This window comes from Haematobia irritans, chromosome 1 (genome assembly GCF_050003625.1).
Source record: "Haematobia irritans isolate KBUSLIRL chromosome 1, ASM5000362v1, whole genome shotgun sequence".
Classification (NCBI taxonomy): Eukaryota; Metazoa; Arthropoda; class Insecta; order Diptera; family Muscidae; genus Haematobia; species Haematobia irritans.
In genome coordinates this window covers 197,460,275-197,485,822 of record NC_134397.1, presented here as the reverse complement: position 1 = coordinate 197,485,822, position 25,548 = coordinate 197,460,275, and the positions used below count along the sequence as shown (strand labels likewise).

The 25,548-nt window shown below is 34.1% G+C and overlaps 4 protein-coding genes across 5 annotated transcripts in view; 3 read left to right on the top strand and 1 right to left on the bottom strand.

The window, feature by feature from the left end:
• Positions 1-25,548, bottom strand: part of Abi (tyrosine kinase Abl) — a 49,661-nt gene that overhangs the window by 9,389 nt on the left and 14,724 nt on the right. The gene's annotated exons all lie outside the window — the stretch shown is intronic.
• Positions 2,547-20,025, top strand: Epp (Ecdysteroid phosphate phosphatase). Of its 2 annotated transcripts, XM_075292498.1 has the most exons (10): positions 2,547-2,834; positions 3,569-3,809; positions 3,874-4,069; positions 4,391-4,492; positions 9,811-9,980; positions 10,145-10,481; positions 10,548-10,980; positions 18,011-18,177; positions 18,246-18,491; positions 18,554-20,025. In XM_075292498.1, exons 1-10 carry the CDS (start codon positions 2,722-2,724, stop codon positions 18,790-18,792), a joined length of 2,244 nt encoding a protein of 747 aa, XP_075148613.1. In that variant the 5' UTR covers positions 2,547-2,721; the 3' UTR covers positions 18,793-20,025. The 2 variants fall into 2 exon arrangements, with proteins under 2 accessions (XP_075148613.1, XP_075148614.1); XM_075292499.1 differs by lacking the exon at positions 4,391-4,492.
• On the top strand, positions 21,454-23,673 carry Nsun5 (Nop2/Sun-like domain containing protein 5). The gene is made up of 4 exons (XM_075292495.1): positions 21,454-21,636; positions 21,705-21,966; positions 22,502-22,770; positions 22,914-23,673. The coding sequence occupies exons 1-4, from the start codon at positions 21,514-21,516 to the stop codon at positions 23,565-23,567; spliced, it is 1,308 nt and encodes a 435-aa protein (XP_075148610.1). The 5' UTR covers positions 21,454-21,513; the 3' UTR covers positions 23,568-23,673.
• Positions 21,960-22,472, top strand: LOC142222373 (uncharacterized). The gene has a single exon (XM_075292497.1). It carries the CDS (start codon positions 22,011-22,013, stop codon positions 22,386-22,388), a length of 378 nt encoding a protein of 125 aa, XP_075148612.1. The 5' UTR covers positions 21,960-22,010; the 3' UTR covers positions 22,389-22,472.

The window sequence follows — 25,548 nt, the reverse complement described above, 5'->3', positions numbered from 1 at the left end:
AGCATGGGCTTGTCATAGGACGTATGTCCACCATTTCAACAGGCATTGCACGGCATTTGCAACACTTCTTCCCTGCCAGCATTTCAAAGTTCCATTTCATCCTCATCGCTACCACAGACTCGTAAGTGACACTGCAACAATCGCCAACTGTGATGGGGGAAGCGTATGAAATGTATTTTGCCATCACTATTGTTACAAGAGCCATTTTATATTTTGTGAAACTCCAAGAGCAACTAGCTTCTTATAATTTATTTAAATAAAATCGATAATGAAGTGCTGAAAACATGAAAACTGGCTCCATCGATAATAAAAACACTAGATGATAGACGATGCAACATGTAACTTGCCACTTGTAAATTAACATCATTCTATTATTAATGAAAAAATTTATGTTAAAGGCCGGTATGCACCTCTAGCGAAATTTTCGGTAGCAAAAATTTATTTAAGTCTACAACAAAAAAACAGGGCTGTATACACAAATTTTAAACCAGCTAATCGCTTTTAAAAATTGTTAATATATGTTCCAAATATTCCTCAAATAAATTGTTTATTATTTACAGACCTTTTAAAACTTTTACGCACACAATGATTGTAATAAATTAAATGTTTGCTGCCAAAATAGGCTTTTGACAACCCTGTTATTTTCATTAGAGGTGCGTACCAGCTTACGAAATTGAACGCTACCGAAAATTTCGTTAGCATAAATAGCAATGCATTTCTTATGGGAATGAAATTTTTCGCTGGAGGTGCATACCGGCCTTAAATGTGTTGTGATAGTGGTATAAATGTTATATTTATAAGAATTTATAAATGTTTAATTAAATTAATAAACGCCTAAACAATCGTGTGTTACTTGACCAAAATTATTCTTTTACAACTATCTTAAAATGCACTTTTTCTGATTGTTTGAAGGGGCTCTTATTGGCGTCGTTCTAAATTTATAAAAACGGCACATAATAATTGCACTCATGCGATACTTTTTTGTAGTAACTTGGCGTGATACAACTTCTCAATAGTGACGGCGATTTTCCGACGAGTTTTGGATGTCGTATACGATTGTTTTCGAAGTGGTGGGGATTCTCAGAAGAGCCATCATATTCAAAAAATGTTGTCAGGGTTAAGATGTGATGCGAATTCCGTGTTTTTGTGAATTAAGAATTAAGAAATGTTGTTATACTTTGACAAATAAATAATTTGTACCATTTTTTATTCCGTGTTTTTGATGTGAATTAAGAAATGTTGTTATACTTTGACAAATAAATAACTTTTACCATTTTTTATGATTTTTAATGCATTCTCAGCTTGTCTGGGACTTTTGAAATTAAATCTTTTCAAAAATTCGCAATTTTTCTAGAATAGAATTAGAATTTTTCGCAAAATTTAAATAATTTGTAACATTGTAACATATTATTTCTTAATATGTTTTTAACCTATTTGAAACAAAAAAAGTTCAAATTTACGATTAAAAATATAAAAAAACGACAAAAATTGACTCAAATTAACTTTCTGTGCAGTTAAAGTAAAGAACTTCTTTGGGAGGACATTTTTGGAAGTTCTTTTAAAGTTGTGCCTTTAGAACTTCCAAATTTTTTTGCTGCGATATTAGGTCTGTTCGCGTACTTTTCCAATAAAAAATATCCAGTAAAAACTAGCAAGAGAGTAAGAGTGTATTTTACACTCTTTGCTTAAAGTTGCTGAAAAGTACACGAACGGTATCCAATAACTATTTGCACATTGAAAATTTCAGCTGCTAAAACATTGAAAACAAAAAACGAATCCTGTGTATTTAACTTCCAATCGTAGTTGCCGAACATGTACATTGTATTGGTACTCTGTTTGTTATCACCCAATAAACACATACATTGGAAAAATGCTTATATTCAATACGCTTTCAAATATTTGTTCAAAGAATTAGCTTAGAATTCAATCAGAGAAATTGTTGAGAAAATCGCGTTCTCAACAAAAAACAGACATTACCCTCAACAGTAGAATTCAACACGTTAGCAACAATTTCTCAATATAGTAGCAACAACTTTTCAAACTAAATTTAATATTAATGCTTCAAATCCATTGGAAAATTTGTTGAAGGCAAGCAATATGCAAGGCCATTTGAACTAATGTTGAAGATGAGATTCACTATCAAATTGATATGGCGTTACCTACGAAAAATGCTCATACTTGTGTTTGTTGGGCAATAACCAGCTGGCAACGTATGCTATGGTTTGCAAGATTTTACTGGGAAAAAAATCTCTAGCAAAAACTTGCAATTTCTCTATCTCATAACTGTCAAATGTAGTCTCTCTACGGCTCTCTTTTGCTGGCGTTTTGGTGTAAACGAACGACTTCCAGTAAAAATTTCTAATAATTATCAAAAATTATCGGGTTCTCGAACGGAGCTATTATATGGTATATCGTTCAACATACCATAAGGTCCCATTATTTCCTTTTAATTTATCGATTTGTTATCGTTATCTTTGCAGACATAATTATCTAAAACAACAGTAGATAAACAAATCCATCTGTCACTCGACTCCTCGGTCGTATCTACATTCATTTGTCTATGTGGTGTTTGTGGTGTGTAGTTTGTTTTTACCAAAAATTTTCACTGATAGTACATACAAAATTTAAATTGAATATAGTGAATTTTCAATAAAATCAAATAAACTAGCGCATAGTTGTCGGAGTATTGTTTAATTTATACAAAGAACACTAACATTAAAAATGGCTAATGCTACTTTACCGCCACGTAAAAATCAGACACCTACAAGGATTTCCAAGCAGCATTTAACTCCGATTCAAACTCTATTACAAATGGGCTTCCAGAAACATAGAGCGTAAGTTCTTAGCATTTTCGATATTGGCCTACTGTTTTTAATTCAAAATTAAGAGTAGTGGCTAAATTATAATTGTCTATATAAGTTTTTTGTTATTGATTTTTTGCTACTGCGTGGGGTGGGGGTGGAGTGACCTTCTTCTTTAGATATATGTCATTCACCTTTCACTGATAACAGACATAAACAGGAGATGTCAAACGTAGAAACACACTATTGTTGGATTTTAGCAAATATCACAACCTAACTATTGCTGGATCATCATAACAAAAGGTTTGTTCGCGTATTTTTTGAAATTTATTATAATTATGTATGTGTAAGACATTTTTCGTCGCGGTTTTAATAAGATTTAAAATACCATATGCTTGGATTTCGCAGCGAAAATCTATTTAAATTTTTTGTTACGTTTAGAAAAATAACTCAAAAATGCTAAAGGAATTAATCGTGTCTGCATTTTCCATATTTACCCACAAGTACTACATCCTCCGGGGTCCGGACCAGTTTCGCTTTTCGTGGCAATTATTGAAGATCTTCTCCTGAGACCCCATAGTATTCAAAACATTTGGCTTTTCATTATTTTCAAGAGCTGGATAGAACTTTAGAATCGTGAAAATGAAATCACGTTTATGTGAGAACCTAGTTATTCTTTTGTATTACTTCTAGCTTGAAAATAAGTTAAAATTGGATATTCATTTATGTTGGCAAGAAATTCTTTTAATTTTTTTTCTTTTTTCCAGTGAAAAAGCTCTAGCGTCTACAGGAAATCGTGGAGTTCAAATAGCTTCAGATTGGCTATTGGCTCATGTAAATGACACGACTCTCGATGAATGCACACCTCGTGAATATATTCTTTACGCATGCCCTACGGGGCCATTTCTGCAACAACTTGAAGACTTTTGGACCAAATCAAGACAATTATGTGGATGGAATGGAGCTCATAACTACGTGCCTCACATCACTCTAGTTTCTTTCTTTAAGGTATTAAAAAAAAAAAACTAAACATTTAATTTTTATTTATACATAAGCATGTTTTGCTTTGCAGGCTCCAGATGAATGCTCCCTGCAGTTGTCAAAAGCTCTAAAGCAAGTTGTGGATATGACCGGAGCTCTATTGGATCGTCCAATTAAATTAGAACTATATATGAGTCAAAATTTTATGGGCTTCTTTGTGGCCGAAGATGATGCCAATTACTTGAAACGTTTGGCTTTGCAATACGTGAAGGAAGTTTCGAACTCAAGTATGTTCCCCTCATTGCCTTTTTCCCTGATATGTTGCTAAAACTTTTCGGGATGATGGTTTACTTGTCTAACCGGGTGCGTTTTAATAAATGGTTTTTTCTATTTTGTTCGTTTCTTCCCAATTTTTCTCTTTCCGTAATCTTTGTATGTATGTTATTTTTCTCATAATAATGCTAAACAAATGGATAACCCACCTTATTTATGTTTGTTGATGTTGATTATAAAACGAAACGATACTAATTTTGCTTTTTTGCAATACAATGCCTCTTCGCTGGCAATTATAAAAACAAAACAATGCATCAAAACAATTGCGTGCGTAGTCATTAGCGATACATATGAGCAACTTGATGCAATAGTTGCTTGTTTTCCCTGGTGTGGTGCGGTCTCATCGGGAAATCGTTGTATACCGCGTAGCAGTCGCTGTAAGCTAAATTGAATTAAGAATTATATTTTAAGCTGTGACATTCACTATATCAAATCCATATTTTATTTCCTCATTGTATAAAAGTAAAATTTATAGAAAATCAAATGCTTTTCTATTGACCATTTGAGTGAATTTCAGAAGTGTTACTTTATCAATATCCAATTTTCCTCATGTTTCTCGATGTAGTTAGAATGCTTTATGTTTTTCCCAATCCCACTAAAGGAAGATGCACTGACCGATAACCGTATTTAAAAAAAATGAACAATGTTAGTTTCCAAGAAACGATATAGTGTTGAACGTTCATATAGTTTGAGATATCTCTAAATAATAAACGTCCAAATTTCTGCAAAACTAAAAAGACAGGTTAAATGGTTCAAACCATTTTAAAATTTATAAAAATTTTTAATGAAATATTGCGTATAATAATGCTGCTAATTGATATTTTACAAAAACAAGACTTGGCCATTCTTTTTAATTGTACAGCTTTTTTTTGATTATAATCCATTTTTTTAATATTAATTTAAAAAGTTCTGTTCATATATTTTTGAGTCCCTTTTGGTGGCATTTTAAAACCTAAGAATTTTACACTTTGTTGTTTGCGATACCCTGAAATACAATATCACAGCAGACACTGACTGTTGTTTTTAACACACTTTATGAGTGTAAGATTAGTTTGAAAATTGTTGATTATTTAGTTTGCCGGTTATTCACAAATTCATTGGTTTAGCCGACGGCATTCAGTTTGACATCGAGAAACAAACATCTATTGATATTGATTGGTAGCCATTGATTCTTTTATCTAAATAACGCTAAAAACAATATTATTAGGTATTGCATTTGCTCGGTAAAATTTATTCGTTATCTTTATTTCTCTTTTCCATTTTTTATCTGTAGAATATATTGAATTATTAATGCTTACGTTTTTAATTTTGTGAGTTTGTTTTATATTTTTGGTAATTTATACAATGTACATTGCAGCAACTCTAACCCTATTTTAACTCCGATCTTATCTTTGTTTTATTTGTCCATTTCTTATCAGTAGTATATATTGAATTATAGATGCTTGTGGTTTTATTTTTTACCACAGTCTGGGATGGTTTTTTTTTAAATATTTTCTTTGATAAATTACACTTATGCAATGTACATTATAGTAAAATTAACCATAATTTTTCTCAGATCCGTTTTAAATTCTTTTTTTTTTTTTTAAGTAAAAGTCGAATAATTATGCCATAAATTTCCTTTCATAACCATCCATTGCTTATAGTAAAGTTAACCATATTTTTTTCAGATCCGTTTTAAATTCTTTTTTTTTATTTTGAAAGTAAAAGTCGAATAATTATGCCATAAATTTCCTTTTATAACCGTCCATTGCTTTGAAAAACATCACCCTTCATAGAAAAATATTATCAAATAATAAGAACGAATAAAATCAAAATTTCTAAAGAAAAATATTATCTCTATATTTCTAATTAAAATCTTCAAAAATATTAAATTAAAAAACTATTTGATTCAAACCTTTTTTTTAATCAGAACAAAAATCAATCACATGAATTAATTTAGCTAATTTTTAATTTGATTAATAACACGAGGGAACAAAATTGAACTTTTTTGTGTTGATTTGAAATTTATAGCAAATTCTTAATAATTTGAGGTCGCTGAATCCAAATCTGCACTTGGTTTTTTTTTTCTATCAGTTCGACTTTTCGAGATATACCGTTATGTTCAAAATTAAGGCACTTCCGCTACATATATTGGAATTACTTGAAAACGGTTCACCATAACAAAATCCGAAACTCCTAAACAATATTCTCTTAAAAACAATATTCATTACTTAATCTACAGAACCATTGTTCCCTTGTGTAATTAATTAGGGTCGGTGATTAATACTACAGTGAAACCTCCTAAACTTGGACACACTGAAAACGGGACACATTTCAAAAGTGTACATTTGTTGCGACATATTTGTTATCTTACACCCAAAGAAATTTGTTAGTAAAAACAGCAGAAAAGTCTGATGAAAAAGGAAAAGCAGTCACTGTTTACTAAAATAACAAACATTGTCTGCTATTAACCTATTTAACCTCGATTACATTAAAATATGTTTTAGTTTGGCTGAAACAAATAAAAATGTCAACTTAGGGGCATCGTAACACAATTAAAACACTATTTTATGAATATCTATAGCATTTGCACAAAACTCTTTATCATATAGAGGCATAACAGCAACCAAAATATTTGCTGATCGCATTTAAGAACTTATAAGTATATTACAGTGCAAATTTATACCAAAAACAACTTTTGGTTAATAAATATGCTTTGAGAAACAAGTTATAACCTAACAATTTTATAATTTGTTGTTCGTTAGACCCAGAAGAACAAAAATATAACGGCAGACATCGACTGCTGTTTTTAGCAGACTTAAAACTAACCTCTTATAACTGGTAGAAAAAAACTTACTTTGTGTATATCTCTTAAACCAAGCGATTTAGAGCGAATAGAAAGTTAATTCGAGATAACCCCCCAAAAATTTAAAATACCATCAAAGTGTGGTTAAAATTTCAAGGGCCGATGTTGATTTTGAACAAAACACAAACTATTTAGGAAATTATTGTAATTTTATTTTATTATGATATATTGGTATTACCCAATTATGTATGGAACAAAATATCGGCCAAATGGGCGCCGCGACCTCGGTGGCACACCTTCATCCGATGGTCCAAATTTTCGATGACGCTGAGGCATAATGGAGGTTCTATGCCGTTAATGTGCCGAATTATCTCATCCTTTAGCTCTTGAATTGTTGCTGGCTTATCGACGTACACCTTTTCTTTCCAATAACCCCAAAGAAAAAAGTCCAACGGTGTCAAATCACATGATCTTGGCGGCCAATTGACATCGCCATTACGTGAAATAACACGGCCATTGAATTTGTTGCGTAAAAGAGCCATTGTTTCGTTTGGTGTGTGGCTAGTGCTGAAACCGTCCTGTTGAAACCACATATCGTCCACATCCATATCTTCCAATTCGGGCCATAAAAAGTTCGTTATCATCTCACGATAGCGAACACCATTCACAGTAACTGCCTGACCGGCCTCATTTTGGAAAAAATACGGCCCAATGATGCCGCCAGCCCATAAACCGCACCAAACAGTCACTCTTTGTGGGTGCATTGCTTTTTCGACAATCACTCTTGGATTCTCATTCGCCCAAATGCGGCATTTCTGTTCATTGACGAATCCACTGAGGTGAAAATGTGCCTCATCACTGAAGATGATTTTCTTCGAAAATTGATCATACACTGTTGCCATTTCTTGGAACCATTTAACACGTTGTTGGATTGTGTATCTCTCCATGGTTCAAATTGAGTAAGTCTGAAATAGAGAAATGTCAAACAAAATTCGGAAAACAACTTGGCGTTTAGGTGTGGTTCACATTCAACATCGGCCCTTACAATTTAACCACCCTTTAATTCCTAAATAAATCTATTTTTTTTATGAAAAATTACTTTTGCTCATCATACCTAAACTAACAGTCATATAGCGAAAAGGATGTTAATTCGTGATTACCCCCCCCCCCCCCCCCTCCAAAAAAAAATTAAAAATTCCATCCAAATCTTTAAAAAAAATCTTAATTTTTCTGTGGATGTCCACTTCTGAGAGGATGATTTCGTAATCAATTAGTTTTGTGACTGAATCAAACAAATATTTTCCTTTTATAGAGTGATGAGTTGCCTATGGGTATATCAATTAACTGCAATTATTCGCACTTGTTTAAGGATTATAAATCCAAGGTGATAAATCCGAGGAGACATAAAATTCCAAGACGAAATAACAACAAAAAGAATATCTTATTGAAAAACAAGTATATACGGCCGTAAATTCTTATGTACCCTCCACCATGGTTTGCGTAGAAACTTCTACGAAAGACTGTCATCCACAAATTTCAACTCGGATGAAATTTACTTCTCCAAGAGCCTCCAAAACCAAATCTCGGGATCGGTTTATATGGGGGCTATATATAATTATGGACCGATGTGGACCAATTTTTGCATGGTTGTTAGAGACCATATACTAACACCATGTACCGAATTTCGGCCGGATCGGATGAAATTTGCTTCTCTTAGAGGCCCCGCAAGCCAAATTTGGGGGTCCGTTTATATGGGGGCTATACGTAAAAGTGGACCGATATGGCCCATTTGCAATACCATCCGACCTACATCAATAACAACTACTTGTGCCAAGTTTCAAGTCGATAGCTTGTTTCGTTCGGAAGTTAGCGTGATTTCAACAGACGGACGGACGGACATGCTCAGATCGACTCAGAATTTCACAACGACCCAGAATATATATACTTTATGGGGTCTTAGAGCAATATTTCGATGTGTTACAAACGGAATGACAAAGTTAATATACCCCCCATCCTATGGTGGAGGGTATAATACTAGATGACGACAATCTTATATATTGCTTACGGTAGAATATCCAGCGTTTAGATGTTATTTGAAATTTAGACAATGCACACATTCTTAATATCCTGTCAATATATATCGTATTAATGTTGTGGCATTATGCTAGTTGAAAAGCCATGTTCAATTCCCGTTGGTAGCCCACCCCTTTATATGATATATTACATACATCACCATACCAACATTTACACGGTGACTAGATCTATGGACATTCCGTGTAAAGGGATAGTTCTCGCATATAAAATAATATATTTACCAATTTTACGCTTTACCTATAGCAAAGTTTTTACACGACTGATATATTTTAAATTTTGTCAGAGTTTAATGTTAAATATATATTTTTGTGCATTTGTTCCGATCCATCATGGTTCTGAACATCCTTTTAAACCAACTTTCAAAATATTTTATACTACCTATATAAGTTATACACATGCAAATATATAAACCAATGTATAATTTAAAGTAATTAGCTTTCAAGCATGTTTACGTAGTTTTTATACTACTTGACACACATTTCTTCTTTAGTTTTGGCTCTATGTAGTATGTATAGTATAGAATATGGGTTGTGCTTTCCGTTTTCTTTACATTTCATTTCAGTAGTACATTTGATACTCTATCTACACATCATAGTAGATGTGTTGCTTTTTTTTCGTATACCACAATATACTATATACTCTATTTAAAAACTATAAGTACGTGTAGAAAATAAACATATTTGCCTATTATTCGTTGCATATTTTTCACACTCTGTATTATTATTGTTGTTCGTTCTTTTTCTTTCCTTTTTTTACATACAATGCAACAATAATTAAAAAAAAATATCTACAAATAAATGACAAACAAACAAATAGCAATTTCCTTGGAGCCACACGTGAAATCATTGCACCTGACTTTAGCGTATCAATTTCCGCAGAGCCAATTCAATGCACTGAAAACTTTAGTGGAATCACTAGACGCATCATGTGCCTCCAATTGGGAACTACGACTGTATTCGCGTGATCCCAGATTGGCTACAAAACAAGTATATACAAATTTCAAATACTATAACTTTTGTGTTTTTGTTGTTAATATTAACGTTTATCGATAAAGTTAATTTTATGATATGAATACAAAACAAAAATAGAGTATGGCGAAATTTTAAGTTTGAAGCTAAATGTGTGGCAATGTTTTTTCTTCGTCTGATAGGTGCAAAAAGTCGTCTATCCACATAGTCCTCATGAAATCGATGAACTTGAATTGCGTATTGGAGATTATATCTATTTGAATAGTGACGCTGTTGACAACTCTTCTGACGGCTGGGCTGAAGGCATATCTTGGTTAACTGGAGCTCAAGGTCACTTGCCCGTAAACTACACCGAAAGAACAGCGGAATCAGATGCATGGACTTTGCATCGTGTAGTTCGTTTGTCTAAATCAATAACTCCTTCTTTGACCTCGAATGAAGAATGTGATTTAGTTGATGGGCGTAGTTTATCAACAGAAACAGAGGAACACCATCGACACCATCGTGATTCAACGCAAAGTACGAAATCTTACTTATAATTCACTAAGTGCAATTGTTATTCATTTATTTTTTATTCAATTTTAGTTGGTATACATGCAGCCGAACTTATTGAAGGCTCATCATTTAACGAGGATTCTGAACAAAGTGTTGAAAAGTATCTACGCAAAACTCTAAAACCCTGTTTGGATTTACCTACCATAGCCAATAATAATTCTCATCATCAACAACAGGCAACGCCTTTGATAGAAATTACTCCAAACAGTATGTCAACTCCAAATGCATGTGGTGACATTAAAGTTGAGCCGCTGCAATCGGCTCCACCTAAACCAGATGATACACTGAGTCAACATTCAGCTGATAACTCTGTCTCTTTGTCTTCGAAAAATAGACGAGTTTATATAATGCGTCACGGCGAAAGAGTTGATTTTACATTTGGCACTTGGATTCCGTATTGCTTTGATGAGTTCAATACTTATATGCGCAAAGACTTGAATATGCCAAAAACTCTGCCAAAACGGTAAGTTTTAGTCTTTATCAAGCCCAAATATTGGTTTTATATCCTATAATAATACCCTGAGACTGGATAAACCGTAAAATACCGACTATCCTTACTATATGCTATCATAAATCGTTGAAATTAGTTCCCTTAAATTGTTTCATCTATTTTTGTAAATTTTTATATGCATTTGTCATCTATTTTGCGCACTCGGGAATGTTGTTGTACTGTTGTGATGGTTTAATTAAAACACGATTAAATTAGTTAAATGAGAGTTGAGTTTTATTATGCGTGCTTCTTTTAAGAGATGTTAAACAAGAGAGAGACTTAAAGCGGAAGCTGAGATCAATGACAATTAAAGTAGTGATGACAAGTATAAAAGTAAATGTCAAAAACAAGGATATAATAATAAATAGTATGGCCAGATTTTTCATACCAACACCTCCACTAAAAGCTGGCTATACAAATGTAAGTCCCAATATCGAGGCACATTTGAAGAGTTTTTCCTTAGTCACTGGTTTTGTAAGAAAATCAGCCGCCATATTCTCTGACGATTCATATTGAAGCCTTATATGACCATCGTTTAATTTTTCCCGAACAAAATGATGACGCACGTCTATGTGCTTTGAACGAGCATGATAGGCATCCGTCGATGCCAGGTTTAAGGCACTTTTATTGTCACAATAGATTAATATGCCGCCATCATTTAAATTTTCAAACAAGTCTTGTTGAAATTGCCGCAACCACTCGGCCTCCTGTACAGCTGCTGCCATAGCCATGTACTCCGCTTCTGTCGTGGATAAGGCTACTGTAGTTTGTCGCTTGCTGTTCCAGCTAATAGCTCCTTGATGAATAAACACATACCCTGTGCACGATCTTCTATCTGACAAATCACTAGCATAGTCGGCATCGCAATATCCACATATTTCAAAATCAGCATTTTTCTTGTAGGTAATTTTTGTATCTATTGTACCCTTAAGGTACCTAAAGATACGCTTCACAGCTGTCCAATGCGAATTATCAAAATTATTGTTGAACTTACTCAGATAATTCACTGCGTATGCCAAGTCCGGTCGTGTTCCTTGAACCAAATATAGAAGACAGCCTATGGCTTCTTGATACGGAATGTTATCGGAGCACTTTAAATCCGATCGAGGCTTTGTTAGCTTTACATTCAAATCAAAAGGCGTCGAAACTGGTTTGCATTCATCCATATTAAATCGTTTCAAAAATTCGGCAGCATACGTTGACTGGTCTATATAAATCTCACCCTTCTGGTGATCTCTTCGTATTCGTAGCCCAACACAACTTTTCGCTTCTCCTAAATCTTTCATAGAAAATGTTCTTTGAAGTTCCTGTTTCACCTTTTTTTTAAGCTCAGTGTTATTAGTAAAAATCAACAGGTCATCAACATATACGGCGATGATAAATATATTGGAGCCACTAATATCAAAATAAATGCATGGGTCTAATTTTGACTGCTTCAGTTTCAAACTTTTCAAAACGGTATCCAATTTTATATTCCACTGACGACTCGCTTGTTTTAAACCGTAGATAGCCTTATTAAGTTTGCAAACCTTACCATTGGTATCGCTATATACACCCTCTGGTGGCACCATATATATTTGCTCATCTAAATCTCCTTGCAAAAAAGCGGTTACCGCATCCATCTGCTCAATTTCAAGATCGTATTTGGCTGCTATTGACAATAAGTATCTTATTGATGTATAACGAACGACTGGAGAATAAGTCTCCTGAAAGTCAATACCAGGTCTCTGCGAACATCCCTTGATTACTAATCGAGCCTTATACCGCTGAACAAATCCATTTTCGTCACGCTTTTTCTTGAAAACCCATTTGCATTTTATAGGTTTAGTATTTGGAGGTAAATCAACCAATGCCCAGGTGTTGTTGTCCATTAAGGATTTGTATTCCGCAACCATGGCTTGCCTCCACTGCTTATATTCAACACTATTTAAAGCTTCATCCACAGACAATGGATCATCAACAACGTCAGCCTCCACTAAATACAAATAATAGTCTTTCATATGAACAGGCTTTGGAGTGCGAGCTGAACGACGGACGGTGTTATTTTCGTTTGTTTCCAATTCGGTTTCAACTTGATTTTGTTCTGGGGGATCATAAAATGAACCACTGCTTTCACTGTCTGTTGACAACTCAACAGTGTCTTCAAAAACGTTGGAGCAAACAGTACCACCATCACCATTTGTACCATCACTGACATTTGTACCATCACCATTGGTCGTATCATCATCTGTGCCATCACTTTCTTGTTGACAACCAATTTTGTAAACAACATCAAGAAATTTATATCCATCGAATTCTGAATTTGATTGTCTTTGGGGAAACTCGTCCTCAAAAAATTCTACATCCCGGCTCTTTACTAAACGTAAACCATCTAGTTCTAGAAGACGATAGCCTTTGGTGTCTTCACAATAGCCAACGAATACGAATTCTTGTGATTTTGCATCCCATTTCTTCCTCTTCTCTTTGGGTACATATGCAATGGCTCGACAACCAAAAATTCGGAGGTGCGACAAATCTAATTCTTCGCCAGTCCACATTTTCTGTGGAATATTTTTTGCAACAGAGGCAGAAACGGAACGATTTATGACATATACGGCATTCGCAACAGCTTCTGCCCAAAACTTTTTTGGTAATCCAGCATGAAATAACATACAGCGCGCCTTTTCAACTATCGTCCTGTTAGCACGTTCGGCGGCCCCATTTTGCTGTGGGCTATACGGTACTGTAGTCTGATGCTGTATTCCGCTGTTGATGAGTATTGATGACAGCTGTTGATTACAATACTCCGTGCCATTGTCCGTACGCAAGCATTTAATCTTTTTGCCGGTCTCATTCTCGACACGGGATTTAAAATGTAAAAATAATGCTGGTACTTCCGTTTTTGCCTGCAAAAAATATACGAAGATTTTACGCGAAAAATCGTCAATGAAAATCATAAAATACTTAGCTCCTCCAATAGATGTCTCCTCCATCGGGCCACAAAGGTCCGAATGCACAAGTTCAAGTAAATCTTTTGTACTGGACGTAGACTTTTTGAACGGCTTTCTTGACATTTTGCCTTTAAGGCACGACACACACTTTTCAGTTAATGACATCTCAAATTTCATTCCATTTACACGCTTCTGTGTCTTCAACATATCTTGATGGTTCAAATGTCCCATTCGGGCATGCCATAATGAAAAACTTCCACTTTTTGCAATCATGCACATATGATTTGTATGACCATCCAACTTATACATACTGTCCTTCTGACTAGCTGTAGCCACAATTTTGTTATTTTTTGATATAACACACTTTTTGTCCAGAAATTCGACGGTGTAGCCTCTTTTTACAATTTGACTGACGGATAAGAGATTTGCAGTCAATTCGGGAACATAAAGCACGTTAAAAATTGTTATATCCAACAATTCACCATCAATTTTTAGCTGCATTTTTATGTCACCCACACCTTTTACTGGCAGTCGCTCCTTATTGGCCACAAAAATTTCCTTGATATGTGACTCTTTTACTTCTGTAAACCAATCCACTCTCATCGACATATGAAGACTTGCGCCTGAGTCTACAAACCAATCATTAGGATTAATGGCACCAGCTACAAAGACAGTGCAAAATCCATGTGCGCTGTTGATGTTATCTATTTTCTTTTTGTCTCTGCAGTTAGTTGCTATATGCCCAAACCGATTGCAATTGAAGCAGCGAAGATTTTTTTATTTGGAAAATTTTTCTTCTTCTTCCTGTCGGTAAAAAAAGCTGCGCTGTTGCTGCTACTCGGGTTTTTTACATCTTGCAAAAGCTTAGTCACACGTAATCTTCACTCCAGAGCTTTCAATACCCATTATCATTGGCGCGTATTCTTCTGGTAAGCCTGCCAAGAGTAATGTTCCGATCCATTCGTCGCTTACTGGCATATCAACTTCTTTCAACTTATGAGCAGTGGACACAATCTTGCTTACATACTCTTCAATATTCTCGGACGATGAAAAAGTTGTTGTAATAAGCTGCCGCAACAAACCAACACGGCGGGTCAACCCAGAATCTGGAAAGGCGGCTTTTAATTTGTCCCAAACTTCCTTCGAAGTCGCAGCATCTTCAATGTGGACATAATTAATTTTGTCGACTAACAAAATAATTTTGGTTTTTGCTTTTATGTCAGCTTTGACATCTCTTCCATCTGCGGGATAAATTCCTTGGACCGTATCCCATAACTCTTCATGCTGAAGTAGATTTTTCACTGCAAATGACCACGATGCATAATTCTCTCTTCCGATCAGTTTTTCAACATTAAAATTTGTAGCAAACGCCATTCTATACAAATTCAATTCTTGTTTCTCTCAAAACGGTTTAACTAATTTAATAAACGGACTCTGGGCCCATAACCTGTTGTGATGGTTTAATTAAAACACGATTAAATTAGTAAAATGAGAGTTGAGTTTTATTATGCGTGCTTCTTTTAAGAGATGTTAAACAAGAGAGAGACTTAAAGCGGAAGCTGAGATCAATGACAATTAAAGTAGTGATGACAAGTATAAAAGTAAATGTCAAAAACAAGGATATAATAATAAATAGTATGGCCAGATTTTTCATACCAACATGTACGAAGTAAATTTAACCTACCTACATAGTACATGTAATGATACAATGGCTTCTTTATTAGCCTATCATTATTGATTTTCGTTTATGGCCCTATATTTTGTAATGAATAGGGCCTCTATGAGGCTATGTTACTAATAAAGTTGAAATAAAGTAAAAAAAATAAAAAAATGTTGTCCAAAATTGTTGGGAAGAAGAAAGCTATTTCGGATTTCCACATCCTCATAAGTCCAAAACTTTTAAAGTTGCATACAATTGAACTATCCAACACTTCTGCTGTCCTAATAATTTCACTGATTAATACACAGAAAAAAATTTCACGAAAATTTTTCCAATTAAAGTCTTAATTGAGTTTTAAAAAATATTCAATTACAAATTTAATTGATTCAACAAATTAAAATTCAATTACAAAAATTAATAGTAAAATATTAATTTTTTAATTGACTTTAATTAATTTTTTAATTGACTTTTAATTAATTTTTTAATTGACTTTTAATTAATTTTTTAATTGATAATATCATTTCTGTGATTGAAGAGATTTCAATTAAAAATTAATTATATCAATTAATTTCGTGATTGAAGACAACAAAATTTGTTTGTGTGTATGAGGAAAAATAAATCCGTATTTGAATATTCTTTTCGGCGCTATGATTTGGAAAAATCAAGATACCCTGAAATGATAACATTCGATTGGTATAAGAACCGAAGCGAACAGCGGCAACGAAAAAAAAAACGAATATACACAAAAAAAATTTCACGAACATTTTTCCAATTAAAGTCTTAATTGAGTTTTAAAAAATATTCAATTAAAAATTTAATTGATTCAACAAATTTTTTAACTCAAATAAAAATCTATCACAAAAATTAAAAGTATCAATTCATTGTTTAATTGGATAAATTAAATTTTGAATTGGCTTTCAATTAATTTTCTAATTGATACTATCATTTCTGTGATTGAAGACATTTCAATAAAAAAACTTTGGATCAATTAATTTCGTGATTGAATCAAAAAAAATTTTTTTTGTGTGTATGGCTTATTATGTACTCTACCATAGGATGGGGTGTAAACTATCTTTGGCATTCCGCCTACAACACATCGAAATATTGGTCTCAGATCCAATAAAGTATATATGTGTATTTTGGGCCGTGGTGAAATTCCGAGTCGTTCTATCGATTACGGTCCGCTTGTTAAAATCAGACAAACGAATCAAGTTATCAACTTGAAATTTGGCACAAATAGTTTTTATTGGTGTAGGTCGGATGGTACTATAAACGGGTTCTATCGGGTATAGCCCCCATTTAAACCGATCCCCATATTTGACTTCCGATTCATCTTGGCAAATTTCATCCGATCCAATCCAATTTGGTACGCGACGTTAGGTTAGGTTAGATTAGGTGGCAGCCCAATGTATCACGCTCACTTAGACTATTCAGTCCATTGTGATACCACATTGGTGAACTTCTCTCTTATCACTGAGTGCTGCCCGATTCCATGTTAAGCTCAATGACAAGGGACCTCCTTTTTATAGCCGAGTCCGAACGGCGTTCCACATTGCAGTGAAACCACTTAGAGAAGCTTTGAGGTTAGGTTAGGTGGCAGCCCGATGTATCAGGCTCACTTAGACTATTCAGTCCATTGTGATACCACATTGGTGAACTTCTCTCTTATCACTGAGTGCTGCCCGTTTCCATGTTAAGCTCAATGACAAGGGACCTCCTTTTTATAGCCGAGTCCGAACGGCGTTCCACATTGCAGTGAAACCACTTAGAGAAGCTTTGAAACCCTCAGAAATGTCACCAGCATTACTGAGGTGGGATAATCCACCGCTGAAAAACTTTTTTGGTGTTCGGTCGAAGCAGGAATCGAACCCACGACCTTGTTTATGCAAGGCGGGCATGCTAACCATTGCACCACGGTGGCTTTGAGAAGCTTTGAAACCCTCAGAAATGTCACCAGCGCGACGTTAGCTTATGATCTCTAACAACGATGCAACAATTGATCAACAATTATATATAGCTCACATATAAACCGATCCCTAGATTTGATTTCCGGGACCTCTTGGAGGAGCGAATTTCATCTGACCGAGTTGAAATTTGGTAAGCGATGTTAGTATATGCTCTGTAACAATCATGCAAAGATTAGTCCATATAGGTCCATAATGATATATAGAACCCCATGGAGGAACAAAATTCATCCGCTTGAAATTTGGCCCTCTAATCACCATACGAAAACTGGTTCATATCGGTTCCTAAATACAAATAGACACCTCTATTTAAACCGACCAAGAACTAAAGAGGCTTATATAGGTAATTAATCTGCCTTTTTATTTAACAGAGACTCTTTTGTCATTACTCCCAACAATATCTTATATTTAGAAATTACGACTGATTTCGTTTATTCGATATTTTTTAGAAACAACCTACCTGATGGTTGGCTGAATGACTCTCCATTAACAAATATAGGTGTGTATCAAGCTAGTTTAATTGGAGAGGCATTGTATGATGCTCGGGTACAAATCGATCATGTGTATTGTTCGCCTGCTTATCGTTGCATTCAAACGTGTACCAGCGCATTGGAAGGTAAGTGCAATAAATAAAAAAACAAAAACATGATGGAATTATCAATTTATCTATCGTATCAAATAAAGGTCTTAAGCTAACGGGTAGACATAAAATTAAATTGGAACCAGGATTATTTGAGTGGATGGCATGGTATCCCGAAGGTGTTCCCGATTGGCTTAGCAAAGATGAGTTGAAAGCAGCAAATTATAATGTTGACTCGGATTATCAACCACTTGTAACCGTTAACAATCTCAATGAATCGATAAAGGAAACAACAGAAGAATTTTATACACGTAACTATGAGGTTTTAAGAAAAATTATTGATTCTACTTGTAAGTTGGTTAGAAATAACTCCTGTAATTTATATTAATTTTGACATTTTTCCTCATTCAAGCTGGAAATGTTCTGATTGTGGCTCATGCTACTACATTGGATACCTGCACCAGACAATTAGTAGGAGAAGCACCAAGAAACACTAACGAATTGCGACAGGTTATACATAAAATACCTTATTGTAGTTTAGCAAATGTTGAACACATTGATGGTCAATGGAAATTAGTGGAGCCTGAATGTTTGCCAGTCACACATTCGAAAAATCCGCGGTTCGAATGGAATGCATTGAGTGCCACATAGTGCAAGTGTTTTGAAGAGTTTATTAGTAAACTTTCTTCCTAAATGAAACAAAACAAATACATAATTATTAACATAAAATGTAGACCTAACTTGTTATTAACTTTTTTTTTTAAGTTACTATAATATTTATTTACAAACAATTCTAAATTTGTAACTTTGTTTTTTTTTTTATTTATTTTTTTTATGAAGTGGTTGTGGTCTTAAATTAATTTATTACAATCCTAGCTGTTGTAATCTACCTTTACAGATATAATACTAAAACGTTGGTCTCGAGAATATCACGCAATCCTTAATACTGCCATATTATTTGAGTTCGTTTTCTTTAAAGATATATTTTGTTTTTATAAATCTGTAACAGAAAAACTTTGGGCAATACACATTAATATATGATGAAATGTAATGTAATGTCATCTCAAAAAAATAGAGCAAACAAAGTTGTAGATGTAAATATTATTTACATCAAGTATTACACAAACATGTATATTTTTTCGGAATAAAATTGGAATTATCCCCGAATATTTTACTGCTCAATATATAGATAATATTTTTTAGCATACAATTAATGATAATTAATTCTATAAGATGGACTTATTATGCGTTAATCTGTCTCTTGATTGAAGATTTGAATTTTTCCTTTGAAAACAACAGCCCGGTTGGAATGCCTGAAATAGCAAAAATGAACAATTTCATGGATTAACGCACGGTATGTAATTCCACCTTTAAAGCTTGGACCTATATTAGTTCTTCATGATGAAATTTGTAAGAAAATATTTAGCACAAACTTGGATCACGCAGTTTAATGTGTTTCGGAAAAATCATTTTCGAAAATCTTCCATGATGAAAGAATTTAGTACCAAGCTAATCACATTTTGTTTTTTGCGTAAATCCATGTATTTACACATAATTTAAAATTTAGTTTACTATAACAATTAAATGAATTACAAAACACGGTATTGTACTTATTTTTAATTCGCTTCCAAATGGAATGTTTTTTATACAAATATATGTACTAACTTATATTTAGTATTACTATTATTATGCATTTCTTATTAGTGAAGTTTGAAAACATCTTGTTAGCAATATTAAAAAAATATAGGTACGATATATAAATTGATACATAAAGAATGAAATATGTTTATTACTATAAAATGGATCATTTTTTACAAATCAAAAAGTTCAGGGTGGCTACCCACTTTCCGATTGTGAGAGAAATAAAATTATCATTCCCAGTCACCTTTGTTTTTCTTTTGTGTTGTGGATAAAAGGAATTTCGGATGGCCCGAAATAATTTACATATTGATATTTTAAGAAACTACTTTTATGGACAAAGAAACATCATTCTTCTAATAATCTAATCTGAACAAAGCATTTATTCACAGTAAACGACCCTGTCACTACATCCCTGCCAGCATTTCAATGTTCCATTTCATCCTCATCGCTACCACAGACTCGTAAGTGACACTGCAACAATCGCCAACTGTGATAGTATTTTGCCATCACTATTCGCATTAAAGTATTTTGCCATCACTATTGTTACAAGAGCCATTTTATATTTTGTGAAACACCAAGCGCAACTGGCTTATTATAATTTATTTCAATGAAAACGAAAATAAAGTGCTGAAAACATAGTTATTACGCTTAAAATTGTGAAAAGTAAATTGGTGAACAATTTTTGACTTTCCAAATGGAATAGTGATAGTTTTTCAAATATTTTTCCAGACACGCTGCCTCCATTGGTAATAAAAGTACTGGCTGATAGACGCTACAACATTTAACTTACAACTTGTAACTCAACATAAATCTCTTATTAATGCATAAAAATGTATTAAATGTGATGTGATAGCCGTATAAATGTTATATTTATGAGAATTTATAAATGTTTCATAAAATTAATAAACATCTAAACAATCGTGTTTTACTTGACCACAATGATTCTTTTAAAACTATCTTAAAATGCACTTTGTCTGATTGTTTGAAGGGGCTCTTATTGGCGTCCTTCTAAATGTATCCAGAAGGGCTCCTAATAATTGCACTCATGCGATACTTTTTTTGTAGTAACTTGGCGTGGTACAACTTCTCAATAGTGACGGCGCTTTTCCGAGGAGTTTTGGATATCGTATACGACTGTTTTCGACGTATTGGGGATTCTCTGAAGCGCCCCCAAATTCAAAAAATGTTGGCAGGGATCATGCAAAATGTTAATTGTCAGTTTCTTCCTACATTTTACAATAACAGCGAGGTTTCCCTAATGATTTTCTGATGTAACATCGTATGTTATATATTAATTTTCTAGATTTGCGTATCTTAAGAAGGCGTGAAAATATAATCAAAAACAATTTAGCTAAAAAACACACTGACAAAATAGTGCTTTTAATTTACAAAAAATTTTGGTGCTCATTTTTTTTTTAATTTCATTTCTTATAAATGGACTAAAACGTGCCCTATTTCTATATATTTATCATCTTTCTATAATTAAGTAATATTTCAAGTGTCGAAATAGTCGATTAGGTGTGTGTGTAGTGTTGTGTTTAAAAAAGGTTTGAACTGAAAGGAAGTTCAACCTACCATTGTTTGAAATTGTGTTGAATTCAAGTATTCTTGATACTAATACGAATCCATTTTGTTCTCGCAACTTTGGCAACCCTTTTATAATATTTTGACATTTCCTACAACATCACGTGCAAGAGATGCACTCTCTCAAACAACATTGTTGAAATAATAATGTCGGGTTTTAATCATTCAGTTAAAGTTCCCACCCAATACAAAAGGTGTGCAGCCGTATTAAAAATTGCATTGGAAAGAAAGAAATCACTGAAAACATTAATATACGAAGAAAAGCATGCGGTAAGTAAACAAACATTATCATGTCAATGTTTGCATAAATTAAAATGTTACACATTTCTCTGACACAGCGTTTACGTGGAATGCAAGCAGTTCTGAAGCAATACATTGATAACCGGGGTAGCATTGACGAAGCCATTGAAAAATCTCAAATACTGCAGGAGAACCCTCGTTTGTGTCCAACTTTATGCAAAGTTTTGGTTACTGAATTGATTTTCGGACGGAAGCAACTAAACGGCGAATCCAGACCTGTACAAACAGTACGCGAATACAGAGATCGTTTAGTGGAGGCTCTAGGAGGCGATCCAAGCTCTTTGGTGCAGAAGAAAAAAGGCAAGATTTACTGTTTAACACTCCCTTAAGACGTAAATTCGAAGATGGGAAAAAATAAATTGAACATTGCCAAAAAGGAAAAATCTAATTTCGATGAAAGTCCAGAAAAGCCGGGTGATATTCCTGCACAAACAACTGAAGAATTGAATCCATCAGACCTCGATAATAGCAGCACAAATGCTTTCTTATGGTTAATGGCATTCTCAGTATTGATGTTTACATTTCCATTTCTTACATTTTATGGTGTCCGTTCTTGGCTAGAAGAATCATTTGAATTTGATACTTTCCAAAGGAATTGCTTCTCGGTGTTTGCATCAGTTTTAGTTGTAAACTTTATAGTATGTCTTTACGTATATAAAGCATTCAGCGAAAAAGATTCCAGCAGCACTAACCCTCCGATAAACGAAAAGAAAGATAATTAAATTTAAGAAGCAAATTTTACCCCCCATTGTAACTGATGTTGTAAATAACATTTCTAATGAATAAAATTTTTAACTAATATATTATACATTTTCTTATTATTTCGTTTGTTTAGATGTTAAACCTCGCTATGTACGTATTAATAGAAATTTACTCAATGTCAATGATGCCCATGCTATGTTGGCTGATGAGCAATGGCGTAAAAAGGAAACCACACCATTCGAACGTTATGAAGATTTCTTGAAGGCAGTAATGGAATTGGAAGAAGACGAATACATGATGGACATGCATGTTGATGATTTACTTATTTTTCATCCAAAAAATAAACATTATTGGGCAAGTCATCAATATACTAAGGAAAAGCGTTTTATGCTGCAAGACAAGGTTTGTTCCGATGTGCACACAATTTAATATCCCATTTGAGAATTCATGTATCCTTTAGATATTGTTACATCCAGCCTATATACGTATCTCAAAATTATTTTTAGAATAGTCCTCTAAATTACTGGCATGATATTTACTTATAGGGTACCTGCTTAGTAGCTGAACTGCTAAATCCTCCAGTGGGTAGTACCGTTTTAGATATGTGTGCTGCCCCAGGAATGAAGACAATCCATGTATGCAACGTTATGAACAACCAAGGCATCATATATTCAGTGGAACAAAGTCCAGAACGTCATAATGTTTTGTGCAACATGACAAAATCTGCTGGCTGCGAAATAGTCCAACCCATACAAGCGGATGCTCTCACGGTAACTGCAGAACAATGTCCTGGTGTGGAATATATTCTCGTCGATCCTTCGTGCTCAGGATCAGGTATGCAAAATCGTATGTCCTTGGAACCAGACGAAAAAAATCCAGAACGTTTAAAGAAACTAGCTGGATTACAAATTAAAATGCTTTCGCATGCTATGACTGCATTTCCGGATATCAAACGTATTGCCTATTCTACGTGTTCTCTATACGAAGAAGAGAACGAACAAGTGGTTCAAAGATGTTTGGAAATGAATCCATCGTTTAAATTGTTAAGTGCTAAAAAGTCCTTACGCAACAAATGGATTAATGTTGGCAATTTGGAATATAAAAAAATTGGTAAAAATTGTTTGTACACAAGACCATCGGAAGATTTATCAGATGGTATATTCATAGCGATTTTTGAAAAAACTAAATTCGAAGAATAAGCTGATAAATTCTTTACATATTTCATATAATTACAATACACTTTATGTTAAAGCTTTAGTTATGAATTTACATGATCGGATTAATAAAACATTGACTTATTGTGTAGTTGTTGAGTTTTATTGTTGGTGTAAGCGCCTTCGTAAAATGGAAAGAAATCCAAATTAGTTTGCACCCACGCTATTCTAAGTAAGTAGAAGCTTAAGTTTGAAGAGACTCTCGAATGTGACTCCGAGACGTTTGGGGAATTTGTTTTCGGAACTATGATCTGAATGTTAGATTGGACCCATTAGCAGAATCTCTACTCTTTTTCCAGACGTGGGATATATCAATGATATTGTCTTATTGTTTTTATTATACCCACCACCATAAAATGGTTACGGGGGTATAATAAGTTTGTCATTCCGTTTGTAACACATCGAAATATCGATTTCCGACTATATAAAGTATATATATTCTTGATCAGGGAGAAATTCTAAGACGATATAAGCATGTCCGTCTGTCCCTCTGTCTGTCTGTTGTAATCACGCTACAGCCTTCAATAATGGCACTATCGTCCCAAAATTTGGCACAGATTAGTTTTTTGTTTGCAGGCAGGTCAAGTTCGAAGATGGGCTATATCGGTTCAAGTTTTGATATAGTCCCCATATGAACCGACCTCCCGATTTGGGGTCTTGGGCCTATAAAAACCGTAGTTTTACCAGATTTGCCTGAAATTGGAAATCTAAAGGCATTTTGGGACCATAAAGAGGTGTGTCGAAAATGGTCCGTATCGGTCCATGTTTTAGTATAGCCCCCATATAGACCGATCTCCCGATTTTGCTTCTTAGGCGTCTAGAAACAGTATTTTCTATCCGATTTGTCTGAAATTGAAAATCCAGAGGTATTTTAGGACCATAAGGAGGTGTGTCGAAAATGGTCCACATCGATCCATGTTTTGGTAAAGCCCCCATATAGACCGATCTCCCGATTTTGCTTCTTGGGCGTCTAGAAACAGTATTTTCTATCCGATTTGTATGAAATTGAAAATCTAAAGGTATTTTGGGACCATAAAGAGGTGTGTCGAAAATGGTTCGCATAGGTCCATGTTTTGATATACCCCCCATATAAACCATCCTCCCGATTTGGAGTCTTGGGCCTATAAAAACCGTAGTTTTTATCCAATTTGCCTGAAATTGGAAATCTAGAGGTATTTGAGGACCATAAAAAGGTGTGCCGAAAATGGTGCTCATAGGTCCAAGTTTTGATATAGCCCCCATAGAGACTGATTTCCCAATTTAGCTTCTTGGGCTTCTAGAAACTATATTTTCTATCCGATTTTCCTGAAATTGAAAATGTAGAGTTCTTTTGGGACCATAAAAAGGTGTGCCGAAAATGGTGCCCATCGGTCCATTTTTTGGTATAGCCCCCATATAGACCGATCTCCCATTTTGCTTCTTGGGCTTCTAGAAACTATATTTAACATCCGCATTGCCTGAAATTCTTGAGCTACAATAAACTGTATTTATTACATGATTTGCCTGAAATTCGAAATCTAGAGGGATTTTTAGACCACAAATAAGAGTGCCGAAATTGAGGTATATCGGTCCATTTTTTGGTATAACCCCCATATAGACTGATCTCTCGATTTTTACTTCTTGGGCGTTTAGAGACTATATTTTCTGGCCGACTTGTTTGAAATTGAAAATCTGGAGGTATTTTAAGATCACAAATATGTGAGTAGCAAATGATGCCTATCGGTTCATGTTTTGGTATAGCCCCCATATACACCGATCTCCCGGCTTTATTTCTTGGGCTTCTAGAATCCGTAGTTTTTATCCGATTTGCTGGAAATTAGTAATCTATAATAAAATTTTAGACAAACGAAATTTCTTTTTCTTATAAAGTGTTTCGTTTATTCAACGATTGTCTCTAAAATTTGTGTCAAAAGAAAACTTTGCTTGCCTAAAATTACGTTTCTCAAAAAAGAAAACACTTCTTTCA

Bases quoted from the DNA above. Each gene is read 5' to 3' on its own strand.
- Epp (XM_075292498.1), top strand. From the start codon at position 2,722: ATGGCTAATGCTACTTTACCGCCACGTAAAAATCAGACACCTACAAGG. The intron at 4,493-9,810 runs GTAAGCTAAATT...ACAAACAAATAG, and splicing joins TATACCGCGTAGCAGTCGCT to CAATTTCCTTGGAGCCACAC. The intron at 10,981-18,010 runs GTAAGTTTTAGT...GATATTTTTTAG, and splicing joins CCAAAAACTCTGCCAAAACG to AAACAACCTACCTGATGGTT.
- Nsun5 (XM_075292495.1), top strand. From the start codon at position 21,514: ATGTCGGGTTTTAATCATTCAGTTAAAGTTCCCACCCAATACAAAAGG. The intron at 21,967-22,501 runs GCAAGATTTACT...TCGTTTGTTTAG, and splicing joins TTTGGTGCAGAAGAAAAAAG to ATGTTAAACCTCGCTATGTA. The intron at 22,771-22,913 runs GTTTGTTCCGAT...ATTTACTTATAG, and splicing joins GTTTTATGCTGCAAGACAAG to GGTACCTGCTTAGTAGCTGA.
- LOC142222373 (XM_075292497.1), top strand. From the start codon at position 22,011: ATGGGAAAAAATAAATTGAACATTGCCAAAAAGGAAAAATCTAATTTC.